At 35.0% G+C, this 13,946-nt stretch overlaps 1 protein-coding gene across 21 annotated transcripts in view; it reads right to left on the reverse strand.

Moving 5' to 3' along the window:
• Nucleotides 1–13,946, reverse strand: part of DMD (dystrophin) — a 1,135,802-nt gene that overhangs the window by 273,876 nt on the left and 847,980 nt on the right. For all 21 annotated transcript variants that reach the window (XM_072937290.1, XM_041719931.2, XM_041719926.2 and 18 more), the window contains one exon: nucleotides 6,783–6,900. In XM_072937290.1, the coding sequence (XP_072793391.1) occupies nucleotides 6,783–6,900 (118 nt within the window). The remainder of the gene's footprint in view (nucleotides 1–6,782; nucleotides 6,901–13,946) is intronic.

The following is a 13,946-nucleotide window of genomic DNA, read 5'->3' on the forward strand; positions in this document are numbered from 1 at the left end:
GAGATATTTTTCACAAAGACTCTAGGAACAAAGGCAGGTAGTTATAGAAAACCAGTCTGTTAAAATATGACTCCTGTGGAGCATAGAAGAAGGAAAAGATGACCCTGACAACACTGAACAGCACTTACCATGGTAGGGGAACAGACTGTAGTACCTGGGGAAAGGATTTGCCTGCTGAAAGGCTTTCTGTCATTTCATGTCTAATTTCTGGGTCACAGTTTCACCTAATTGGTGTCTGGGTAGGTTGAAGGTTGGGGGTGAAGGGTTGAGGATTTATGTTTTGTCTCTTTTACTAAAATCAATTGTATTAACTTTATCAAATTCTATCAAACATTTGAAGAAGAGTAGAGTGACTTGCAGAATATTAAATAGACTTAAATTGTCTTGACACTATAAATTACAAGACCTTCTCTATCTGTACTCTGACTAACCACCTCTACTAATTCCATCCCTAAGTGGTGACCAGCTGGTTAAAAGCAAGATACAAAGCAGACTCAAACAGCAGCTCCCCTGCAATGCTGTACCAAATAATTCCTGAGGCTAAAGAGGAAAGTATGTTCTTCCATCAGGTGAGGGCATATCCCAAGTCTTTCAACCAGTTAAGTTTGTGTACCTATGGCTACATCATAGAACACAGTGTAACCTGCTAATGTGAAACATCACCCTACCAAATCATACTGTCCTTATTCTGGGTGGTTTGTTCGTGGCTTTTGTTTGTTTTCACTCTTTTGGGCCTAGCTGAAATTATTTACAGGCTTTTAAGAAAAGTAGTTAATATCACTAAAAAAAAATATCACTTTTACTGAAAGGTCTGCCCCTGTCGCACAGCCTTACATTCCTCACTGGACTTTGCCTTTACTGTTCACGAGTTCACAGTTGGGTGAGAACTCACTTTGTGATCATAGTTTTCTCAAGAGAGAGTTGATCAATCATTCTCCTTTTGTAGGACAGAAGATAAACTGTTGCTAAGACATATTTTGGACATAACTAAGTGCCTCTATACATCACAGCAATCCAGCGTGCCTGTCTTCCAACATAGACTGATTTCTAGCAGCATAAAACTTATCTGTTTTGTTCTTATCTGTGTTCTTACCTATTTAGAAATATCTGGCCTAGAACTAGCCAGTTCCACATGAATTACCACCAACATGAAGTTTTGTAATTATTTTTCTTTACAGGATTGAGATGTGAGATTCAAGAAATCCACCAATGACATCACTTATGACCTCTGGGGCTACCAAAAAATCTGTGCCATTCCTGCTGAAGAATACAACCAGAAGTGAAGAATAGTCACCCTTAGTCTCAAAGCCATTTTGGGAAGACCACAACACCTGAAGCAGGCAGCTGAGATCTTTGTCCACTGAACCACATTCTAGTACATGTAGCCTGAGAAGTTATATATAACTGGGATTCCCCAATCATTCAAACATTTCTGGAGCATGTTATCACCATCCTTAAAGGGCAACTCTCCCCAGTATTTCAAAAAACCTTCCTACTTGTTCTTAAGATGTCCCATGACGTTCTTATAGATCCTAAAGCAGCAAACATGCACCAAGGAACAGGTTTCAACCTCTGTACTCTTCCCAGTACCATTCTACCCCTTTCAGAGATCTAGTTTCATCTTGTTATTGACATTTTGCTAAAAAACAACTGTTTCTCTCTGTTTTTATTTCTATGGTGTAAAGTTCTTGTGGGAAAAACAAGTTGTCAGCTGTAAACTGCTACATCAGGATGATTAATAAACTGCATATATATGACATAGGAAATTCAAATTCTTGAAATGTTCTTCAAATATGTGGAATTTAGAGAAAAGACAATTAGGATTTATTCAGGAATTCAGACTAAAAATATTAACAAGATAACTGGAAAACTGTATACAAATACAATTTTATGTTACACTTCATTTTTGGTCTTGGCAGCTAGGGGGTTTACTATTGGAAGGCAAATCCCAGGATGTATGAATTTGTTGTTTCAAGTGGTAAACTCATAATTTGTAGTCAATAGCTCTAAGAGAAAACCACATGGATGGCAGTACAGTGGAAATGGCTATTTTATTAAGATGTCGAGAACAGCAGTGCAGTTGTAATTCACTGTGGAATTTCTATATATTTTGTTGTGAAAGTGATGACAAGTTGATGATTTTGCCGTAAAACTGTCAAATACAGCAAACTACTAAATAAAGGCATTTTTATGTTGTGGCTCAGAGACTTTCAGACTCTCTCCAGTTTAGTTCAAATGTAGCTCTGCTAACAACCAATTATAGCATATAGCTTTTCTTCAAAAATATCAAAACCAACCAACAACGAAAAAACACAAACAACAAACCACAAAAACAAAATACCTCTTCTAAAGACATAATCTATAAATTACTCATATGCTTGTAAACTTGTTTTATAAAACTGTCAAAAAATTCAAAAGGAATCATTTTTTCCCAAAGTATAATTCTTTATCAAAATAGTCTTCTTTGAAGTGCTTGTATTTATTGCTATTATTTACGAATTTAATGTAATAAGAATTAACTAATCTCTCAAGTGATATTTTGTGAGTACAATAAATTTCACAAAATTGCTAAAGGAATATGTTTTACTTTGGTTTATAGTCTTGAAAGGGAGTTTACTTTGTTACTAAGACATTATTTCTTCATGCTATTTTATAAAGATGGATTTCCATACCTCCTTGATTTCTTACACAACCAGAAAACACATTAAAAAATCGGGATATAAATCACTAACAAAGTAAAACCACAAAAGGTTTATGCACCGTTACCTCTTGCACATGTGTGAACAGAGCAGCAGGAAGGCCTACTAGTCAAGTTTCTTATATTTCCAGGATCGAGCAAGATCTAACACAGTCTTTATAATTGCTTTGATATTTCTGATTGTAAGACTGTAAATTTATTATCTCTCAAGTATTTCTATATTGACTTCTTACCGACTTTGTGTATTCATATATGAAGACAGACGGAAAATAAGGAATTTTCAAAGTTTAATTACTTTTTAAAATTCAATATTACCTGTAAACCCATTCATTTTAAAGAAGCAACATTTTCAGCAGCCATAAAGCAAAGTGTTTGGGAGCTGTGATGCATTATAGAGAAAAAAATGTTATTGTACAGCATATGGTTCTGTTAGAACAGAATGTTTCTACATTAAAAGAGCAGAGAGGTATGTTGCTTTTTCCCACAACTCTTCCTCAATGTAATTATTATTCTTATATATTCTTGAGTGTATAAGTTGTAAACAAACTATGATTTAAATAGAATACACAGAGATTTAAATATAACATTATGTAAACATAACACAAGCTTTACTTTATAGAGCCAAGGTCTTTGCATGTAGAATGCATGTAGAATAGAATCCGCAGTTTCACGTGGATAACGAAGGATGGAGAAAAAAAGTTCTTAGGAAATAATTCAATTGTATGAGCTTATCTTTAACTACTGCTTTTACTTCATAAGAAAGACAGAATCTATGCAATACTATGACAACTCTGTTGAAAATGATCTAATGATTATAGAATTCATTTGCAATTTATCATAGACATTTTCTAACAAATGTCTCTTGATTTTTTAAAAAATTTGTATAACATGTTTACCTTGTTTTTTTTTAAATACTTTACAATGGAAATAAGGTTTCTAAATATATTTCAAAGTTGAACTTCGATAAACATAACACAGATATTTCTTCAAAAAGAGCGACTTAGCTAAGAGTTAGCAATGTTAGCACAGAAGCCAGAACCTTCAGGGTTTAATTTCAGTTGATGACACACCGACCCATCCTGTGATGAAGAATGCACTTAACTCTACTCTTGTAGAGAATCTGAGTCTCATTGACTATTTATAATATATCTCTTCAGTGATATTGGCCAGGTGATTGTTTAAGCTATTCGTACAAATTAGCTCATCTCATCCTTTTGTTCCCAAAGTGTGAGATGCTGTGCTTCAGCCCAGTGAGTGCACCAGATAAAGTCAAGTGTATCAGCTCCCACATGAAGACCAATTGCAGCCCATACTCCCTTTCCTTCCTGATGGGATCTGACACCTGGCAGTGTGACATTACAGAAGGCTGCTGGTGAGGGTGGTACACAGCTGCTGCAGGGGAGCACAAATGTGTCAATGTACAGGTCATGAAACAGAATAGATTAAATGTGCACTCATAACTGCTAAAACATAACCATGGTAACCTATTTGTATTTATGAGGAGCGAGGGAAATAGGAAAAAGTCTGTGGATGAGGTAGTAAACAAGGACCTGCAGCAGGACCCTGGTGCAAAGTACAGGTATGAGGAGCAGCCACTCTCTATGGCTTCAAGCAATACACAAAGCTTAGCAAGTGCAGTAGATTCTCCAACGCAAGTTTCAGATCTGGCTGTAAACATGAGTCCCAGGAATGGGCTTGGGGACAACACACTGGGCTGAACTCAGTATGAGCTGGAGGACAAGGCAAAACACCTGTAGCAGATGAGAGCACTGTACAGGACAGGAGTGCAGTAGGTGAGAGCACACAGCTAGAGCCAGCCAGCTGGGCTGGGAATAAGGAGGCTCCCTACTTCAGGAGAGGATAGCACTGTAAAGGGGTGGGAAAGGTGAATTACAGAGGTAGCTGCAGCCAGAACAAGTGGATCCTGTATTCCACGGGCCTAATTCAAACCAAACACAGCAATCTCCACCTTCTTCATATGACACACAAGTAGGAAAAAAATCAAGCAATTAAAAATATAAAAATTACTGTTGTTCTTTAGAAGAAGTATTTTAAATGAGAGTCATATGTGGCAAATATTCAGAAATTGTGTGTCACACTGTAAAGTCCTAGCATCTTTGTGTCCTCCAGAAATATCATGATCTCCTTAAAATACAAAAGCAGTAAATACCCCCTAAGTAGTTTTTAGCATTACTAGAATTGCTCAGATATAAATTAATTAAACATGAAAAATCTTCATGGATCTAGGCTGCTGCCTCTGAGAAGTGGACCAAAAATGGCTCAAATCATATTCTAAGATGTACTTGAAACTATACAAAGGGATATGACCTGTCTCTACTGCATCATAAGTTGCACTTTTGTAGATAAGGATATTAATAATTTCAGCATAGAAAATTAATTCCTAAATCACAGTAAAACTAATTTTTGGTACTTAAAGTTCAAAACTAATGAATAACTTTAGATTTTTTATGGATAAAAAGTAAGAAATCATCATGTAAAATGTATTTACCACACTACTAGCCACAGACAAAATCTGTTATATAGTTGAGCTACTCCTTCATGATTTACAGTCTGATAGCTGCTCTCCTTTGCTTTATGAGAAAGAAGCATTTAATCTCTCGTAATCGGCAAATTCACTTAAAGTGAAGAGCAGTTTTCCAACAGAAAAAAATTTAGTCGTGCATACAATTCACATGAGTATATAGGAATTATGCTTGCATTTTTTGAAGTCTGCAATTCTTAACTTCAGAAGACTTGTGTCACAATTAAAAATTAAAACATAGTACAAAATACTGATGGGAGTACTTCATGTGTTGGTTCTGAATAAGCATTTATGTTATGTTACATAACATGTAAAGCTAAAGTATATGTACACAATTTATAAGAATTCAAAAGAGTAGGTGATTCTAAAATTAATTTGCATGTCCAACATGTTCTTATGTAATATATAACCACTATCCCTTTCTTCTCACATTTTAATTCAAACACAAAGCTTCTCCTTTTCTATGTAGCATATTTCAATACCAGTTTAAGAATTTTATTGCACATAGGATATACTTTAAATAGCATTTATATGTGTGAATACCAACAATGTAGTACAAACATGCATTTTGATTTGAACATAGCATGTAATGTACATACCTGATGGAATAAAAAAGAAAGAGATAATAAAAATATAGATATATTAGGTTTGCAATTATGGGGATAGAAAAATTTAGCCTACATTTGTGCCCTCACAGTCGTCAGTTTCAGGGAGCAAGCCCTGGTCTCCAGGCCAGAATATACAGAACAGTTTGCATCGACCTAAAATAAATTTTCTCTGTCCACATGCAAAGCACTTGGCCTGGGTCTTCTCTAAGCTCCATAGCAGACCTTGAGGACCATAAACAATCCATTTTTTCTTAGTTTCTAGTCCTGAGAACTTGAGATAATAACTGAAGATATACATCAGTCCATCACAAGGGCTGTTTCTATAAAATGACCTTGAGAGAGTGTTTCGTCCTCTAGTGAGGGGTATAGGACATGCAAGCTTTCAAGAGTGACAACACTATGTCTTCTATAGGCTTCTTCAAAAACTTAACCTACTAATTTTTCCACCTTAGGCACAGCTAGCTGGCTAAATCTGGAAAGGGAAAACAGAACTGAAAAAATAATAGAGTAATGCAGAGCATCATCAGACTTGTGCGTCAGCTGAGGGGACATGAAAGAAGAGCCTGCAGCTGTACTACGGGGGATGGAATTGAAAGCTTCTTACAAGCCTGTGGCTATACTCTGTGAATTCTTTCTTTTTTCTCCTTGTGTAAGAATAAATGTAGTGCTTTATTTTCAGTGCTCACATTCTGTATTTTCTACAATGTCCTTCCAATATGAAGTTGCAGTGAAAAATCTGAAGTATGGGATCACTGACTTTCACTGACATTTCTTCTAGACGCAGTTTGGAAAAGCTTTGTGAGAACTGTCACCTGTTGGAACTCTCCTTCTCCTGGCAAAGGCATAAAGTATCTGCAGAATGCTATGCTTATATGACAGGACAACATTTTCCATGTTTGCTGAAATGCCATATGGTAGCAGAATCACTACTTACTGCGGTCAGTAATTATTGTCCGGGCCTCTTGATTGCTTGTCTTGTTTTTTAGATTTTGTGCTGCAGTTATTAGTTCATCCAGATGGGGACGTCTCTGCTCCAGATCCTGTAGTACTGCCTAGTTGAACACAAATTCAAAAATAAAATAAAGAAAAAAGTATAAAGAGCTTTTGAGAAGACCACATATAGGGACTTTTTTTTTTTGGTGCAAACTTGACTTAAAGCAACAAGGCTGTTTGATGTTTCAAATAATACAAAGAATTTGGTCTAGACCTTCTAAATATTGTTGTTATTAATTTTAAAATACCAAGTATAATTTTTAAAACTAAATACAAAGTATTTAGTTTTAAATACTGTAAAACTAAATACAAAGTAGCAATAGTTCTACATTTTTAACACGTCAAATTATGCAGAATAAGCTATTCTCCTCTATAAAGCTATATAGAAGGGTCTATTTTTCTATATTATCTGATATATTACCGTGTATTTAAAAAACTATATAAAGGTTTACATTCTTGCCAGATAAGGCAGGCTTTTCCCATCAGCTCATGAATTCTAATAAATTGTTTATTTTTTAATATTTCATGACTGTTTCATTATTATCTATTGGTTAAAAGCCATTGTAAGACTGTCAAAGTAACTTTTTTCTGTCCTCAGCCCTTACCTATCCAAAAAATAATTAACATTCACAATACTTTATATGACACTTAAACCAATATATAAAGCCCAGACAATCTGACTAGAAATCAAGAAGTGGATTAAGAGTTTCTCATGGGGAAAAATATGAGCTTTGTGGTATTTAGAAGGCAATAAAAACTAAAATACAATAGTTTTAGATAAAATTAAAATGAAAACTCAAGGAAATTAAGGCATATAAGATTTATGTACATATTTAACTTATTTCAAAGGATTAGGGAAGAGCAAACAAGGAATCAGTACAATCATTTCTCAGATAAGAAGCATCCAAGTATGTCTTCAGAAGGCTGACCAAATTCAGACACTTCAGCTAGCTATTGTGGAGTTTCCAGAAAAGATACTCATTAGATTTCCCACTCTTAGGAGTTAGAAGCAGCAATATTTATTATAAAATGATGAACTACAAATTACTTTTATTCTGTGTACAACTTTTAGTCATCAGAACAGAGCAGTGTGCCATCAGACACTTAGTAGGCACACTTTAACAAATATCAAGTTGTCATCAAAGGCCAGAGAAGGATTTCTGGTTTTTAGGCTGTTTACAGAGTCACTGGTTAGATAATCTGCTAGCATTCTCACCTGCCTGTTGATAAAGTGTCTGGAGTATTTTATTGTCTTAAAAGTCTCCTCTCCTTAAAATGTTTTTGTTCTAAATAATCATAGTTGGTTTTAAAAAGCTGTTATTCACTGGCTGTTCTGGATAGAAAAGACACGTGAGTCTGATCTTAAATTTGACCCTCCAACTTCAGACTACAGTTGCATAATTTCCACCAAGTTGAAGACTACAAATAAAGACCTAATACCATTTTCTGTTCAATAAGATTAACAAAAAGGCATAGGAATATAGCTTTCAGCAACTACAGCACGTACTATAAAAAGCAAACTAAAAGCTCCACAGAGTTTCATTTTGTTCAGTTACAATCTCTTTAGAAAAAAAAAAAAAAGGTAATTTTCAAGATACACATCTAGCTATACCCTGTGAAAATCTTGCTTTTAACTTATGTATCAGGTCTTTGAAAATCTAATATAACTGGCTTTCTAAAGCCATACCCAAAAGCTTGGATGGTATTTTTAAGCTTGTATACTGATTGAATTTCAGGGGCATGCAGTTAAAACACCAGCTTGCATAATTAAGCAAATAAGAAATTTCTCATTAACAGTCTCTTCTTAGTAAGAGAAATAAAATGTACTGATGCCATTACTATCTCTAGATATCTATGTGCCTTCCAAACTCCATTTTCTAAGAAGACAAGTTAATGAGTGACATGAATTTTACAATACGAAAAGCAGTCCCAGTGCAGTCGAACAGCATCTGTATTACACATATTGCCAAAATGGACAGTGCAGAATAACACTAAAGCACACACAACAGTCTCAGATAATTCTGTGGCTTCTCTTTCTCTCTCCTTCCCTACCTAGAAAATGTTTAGAGGAGGAAAAGCAGATTAAATCATTCTAAAATCTTGTGCAAGCAGTGACTTTCTTCCCTAAAGTTTCCTAAATAGAATTTAATACTGGACTACACAAACACTGATTTATCTGATCCAGCCTGAGTCTCCAACTGGACATTAAATGCTGTGGCTTTACCACTGCTAAAGAAAGCTGCTGTTATATGTTTCATATAGTAAGAAATGAAGCACTAGGTAAGGACAGCTCAGAAAGGATTTGCTCAGTACCAAAATGAGGAAATGGAGCTGATCTGTGCCTAAGGGCTCACAGAGGGATTCACCACCAAGACCCATCTATAATTCCTGAACTGGACATTCAGGAAAACTGGAAATGCCTCTTTAAAGTGAGTCTTGCTAGTTCTGCTGTTCCCTTGGGGATATAAAAATCTCATCCCTGTATGGATTGTGGGGACAGCCTTCCCTCTACCATTTCATGTGAATAAAATGATTTTCTTCTGGATGCATAGGAGTATATTTTTGAAAGTTCAAGGACACTCTTAAACTCTTAACACTATAAACAGATCTGAAGGCTCTTAGACCTTTCATAAGACAATAATACATAATTATAAAACAGATTTCTTACCCTTAGAAAAAGCAGGATTTTCCTAATATTTTTTTTTTCCTTGATTTAATACAAAGTATCTGAGAACTTTACTCAAGCAATGCCCTATTTTATTCAGGAAAATTGTTCCAAATACAATTACAAAATTTTTACAGTGTTTATTGGTCTAGTTTTACCAGTTTGTACAATCTTACAGATTTCGTAAATACACGTTCCACATTGTACCTACAGTTTATGTACCAAACCCCAATAGAAACTTGGATAAAAGTAGCTACTAAAACACATAACTTCTAACTCTTCCTGTGATCCTGTAGCATGAAAATAAACAACAACACTTGAGCTCCACTTCAAATGTTATCATATTCAGAAAAATATTTGTGACTGGATAAACTGATCATACAAGCTGATTTTGTGGGTTATAAAAATACAGTTAATTATGCTAGGAAGAGCAGTGCTTTGAAGAATACAAACTAAAAGATCACTAAATATGATTATTGGGAAAAATTAAAATGGAATAGCTTTAAAGTATTAGCTGGATGATCTAAAGCATACAGCAAAACCCCTAAAACCCCAAATCAGCAGCAATTAATACCTGAGATAGTTTTAAAAACTTTTACTAATTCAGCCAAGTATTTAAGACTGTAAAATGATCCTCAATAGAAAACTAAGTGGAAACTATTAGAAGTTACTGTTACAACTGCCATAGGAATAAAAACTCATTAATAGTGGCACCCTGGTGGAGACACAGCAGATGCAACAGACCAGATGCCTCTGATTTGGAATGTCAGCACACGGAAACAAATGTGCTATATAAAAATGGGCAATACAGAAATGAAAGTTATAATTAAACTACTTTCAAAATAAATGAAACAGAAATCTATCCAATCCCCATTAGGTCACCAAAAGTACAAGCACAATGACTTAGGGAGTCAGTTAAACTAAAAGTTGTGGGGTTTTTAATAAACAAATTCTTTTGCCTACAATTTGTCTCTACCAACACTTTTCTAGTGCTCTGTAAAGGAACAAAAATGCATTCTCCAGAACATTATATAACACATTTCAATAAAGAAATGCTGTTTAATTATAAATGGAACTTCACATGAGTAGGTCAGCAGTGAAGGACCACTGACATGCAAAGCTGTACAAATACATCTCTAAACCCCAAAAGAGCTTTTCTTTTTCTTCCATATATCTATGAATACCAACATAATGAAGCTTGGTGATAGCGCAGTAATGTATGATAATGAGTAATGAGATACAATCATGCAACCTACCTAGAGTTTGTTAGAAAGTGATACTATTCATTTTTAATAATCTTTCCACATTTGCGGACGGCAGCTGCTCAAAAGAAAAATCCAATTTTCAGGTTCCTAACTTTTATGATTTTCTTACACAAAATGGGTGTTGAGGTATGGAACAAATTGTTCAAGTCAGCAACTGAAATAACTTGCATAAAAATTGCTAAAAAATAAACTGGCAAACTGAAACAGGTGAAGAGTGACAAATTCTTGATGGGACTTCAAGGTTTGAGTCTGGGATTTAAAATATTTTCTAGCTTTATAATATACAGCCTGCATATTTGACACTCTGGGCATGTTAGTTTCTATATATAATAGGATCTTTAAATGTACCCAGTTTTTGTTTTTTTTTTTTCCTTTTTTTCTTGACTTTATGGTGTTACCAAAGTGGAGTAGCTGAATTCATGACTTACATATTTGACCAATTGTTTACTAGTGCTGATTATGGGTGTTCACTCTTTAGTATCTGAAGAAACATTTCCCACACCAAAGCCAGGACTTTCCATCTTCCTTTGCTGACTCAAACATACCAACAAGAGTTAAGGTTTCTGCTTACATGCTCCCAGTCAAATATAGCTTGTTATCTATTTTATACTAAGTATAAGAATGCTAATAGTGAGTGATCAAAAAAAAACCAAACAAATGTTTGGGCAACACAGCAACTTATATTTTTGCTCTTCCATGGAAACAGCAAGCTGGAAGCACTTTTGTCATTAACAACCCATGGCTGAAGACTTAAGACTTCACAACTGTTTGGGATGATTTATTTTGGCCCACTGTCAACCTTGTTTAATGAAACAAACCAGTGAACCACAAGAGCACAGGTGGATGATTAATATGAGAATATAAGGGAAAAGGAAGATACATTTCTTATTCTATGAAGCTATTTGCTCCTCTGAACTAACTCACCATGATATCCTCAGAAAAAGCATAATTCTGTTAATTAGTTGCTGAGGAAATTATTTGCTCATCTTTTGAAAAACTTTAGACTCTAAACCTTAAATTTAAACAAAAAACAAACTGATAACTTCCAAAATGTATAGTCAAGACAACTTTTACTTGACAACTAAGTTTCTTGTGACTGATTGGTTCTCTAAATAAAATGTGTTATATACACACACCTAGAAAGAAAGAATGCTTTGGAAAAACTTGCTAACAATTTCAGAAAATGAAGATATGTAACACCTACAATTCATTTGCATAACAAAATTGGCTTTGTTAAGATATTCCTCCCAAACATAATTTGAATTTGTTTTCTTGTCACTAAGCAGGAAGAGAATATGAGTGAAAATGGTCATTTACATACTCTCTATATTTAAACATAAAATTACGAAACAATGAAAGAAATATAATTCAGAGGAGTTTTCTCTTTTGAAACAACTTTTCTTTTGACTATTAACTGTTCTCTGTTTTCCCTCCAAAGCATGCACAGTTTTAGGAAAATATGAGGCTCAAGAGCAACTACTCAGCAATATTGATAGGTGATTGGTGCCTGCCAGTGAAATCAGAACTTTAACAGACTAGACACTATAAATTTGATTTTTCCAGAGTGCTTTATGCAGTGCAATTTTTCCTAGGTATGTACTTTTATGTCCACTTAGGGCCACCTCAAGAACTGTCTCAGCAGCTCTCATTGCTGTCTAATGGACTATATCAGCTCCATCAGTGGTGCTGGGGGGTAGCCACCAGTGACAGCCTATCAGCTGCTGCATGAGATGCATGAAAAAGCATCATAGAACTTTTTGTGTGGTTTTTCTTGGTGACAATCACTCATTCAGTTATGTTGGTGGCATTGTGAATGTTCCTTTATGACTAGGAAGCCCTGTTCATGCCAGGAGGTTGTGAAAGCAAGGTGTGCAACACGCTGTTGATGAGCACTAATCAAACCAAACAGAACAGGGAGTACTTAATTTGAGTCTCCTTGTGTTGATGAAAAAGGATGCTGATGGTAAGATAAGGTGATGGAAAACAGTAAGGTGATGATGGTGGTGGGAGCTGGGATAACTCTCATCCTCCCTCTCACCCTGCTTCCCATTTATTTGTCTGTAGGAAAGGACTTTGGAAGCACATCAAGAGGATCCTCTTGATGTGCTTCCAAAGTCATCAGCAGCTTGCTCATTATAACTGAGATGCCATGATGGACTGCACTGGAGTTCATCCAGCATCCAGGATGGAGAAGATGGAGAGGAGACTAGAAAAAGATTACAGTTTAACATGGCTTGTGAATGAATCATTCTGTGATAAAAGGAACTTGCTCTATTATAGCTATCGCCAGGAAAAAAAAAAAAAAAAAGGAATAAAGCTAAAGATGTATCTGTAACAAGTAGAACAACATTTAAAGATTTGGGTGTTTGGCTATAATGAGATCCATTCCACTAGAACGCAGTGATAAATCACATGTAAGAACTGAAGACTGAAACAGGATTATAGCTCTAACAGTAAATCTGATATACGTGAACTGTGTGTGGAATTGCAGCCTCTTGACCCCAAACAATGTGGCCATCCAGTATTACTTTTTCTTGCAGTAAACAAGCATTTAAACAAGCAGGCAAAACTACTCCAGGGTATCTGATGTCCTTTCATCCCACTAAATAACTTAGCGGATGGGAACTGGTGTTAGGAGCTACAGAGCTTCCCCAGTTTTTATTTCAGTCAGCAGAACTGAAATCTTTGTGTACAGCTGCATTTGTGGAATGTGAATGTGCAAAATGTGCTACTTTTTTTTCTTTTTACAACTAATAGTTTTTCAAATTAAGGGCTTTCCCAAAGCACTTAAAAATGTGTATTACCAAGGACAGTAAGGCCAGATGCTCTGTTTTTCAAGGTTTCAGCTTTAGTCTTTACTAGCTTTTGTTTTTTTGATTATATACTTATCAGTTCTTGGTCACATTTTTAGACAGAAGTAAAATAGCATTGAGTAGACATATTTTTGTGCTATGAATATAAAAAAACAAATATTTGTTGCTGGATTTTAATTTAAGAAAATAACTAACATTTACGGAGAAAGAAAGCTAACAGCTTGACTAAAGATGCTCTACAAATTTTCCAATTTTATAGGGAAATTATTAGATTGAATCAATTTTTATGCTTTAAAAAAACCCTCATAGAATGACTTCATCAGTTTCTACTGGATCTTCTGGAAATTTTTGATTACTTTTAT

The sequence above is a fragment of the Taeniopygia guttata genome, chromosome 1, assembly GCF_048771995.1.
Source record: "Taeniopygia guttata chromosome 1, bTaeGut7.mat, whole genome shotgun sequence".
In the NCBI taxonomy this organism is placed as follows: Eukaryota; Metazoa; Chordata; class Aves; order Passeriformes; family Estrildidae; genus Taeniopygia; species Taeniopygia guttata.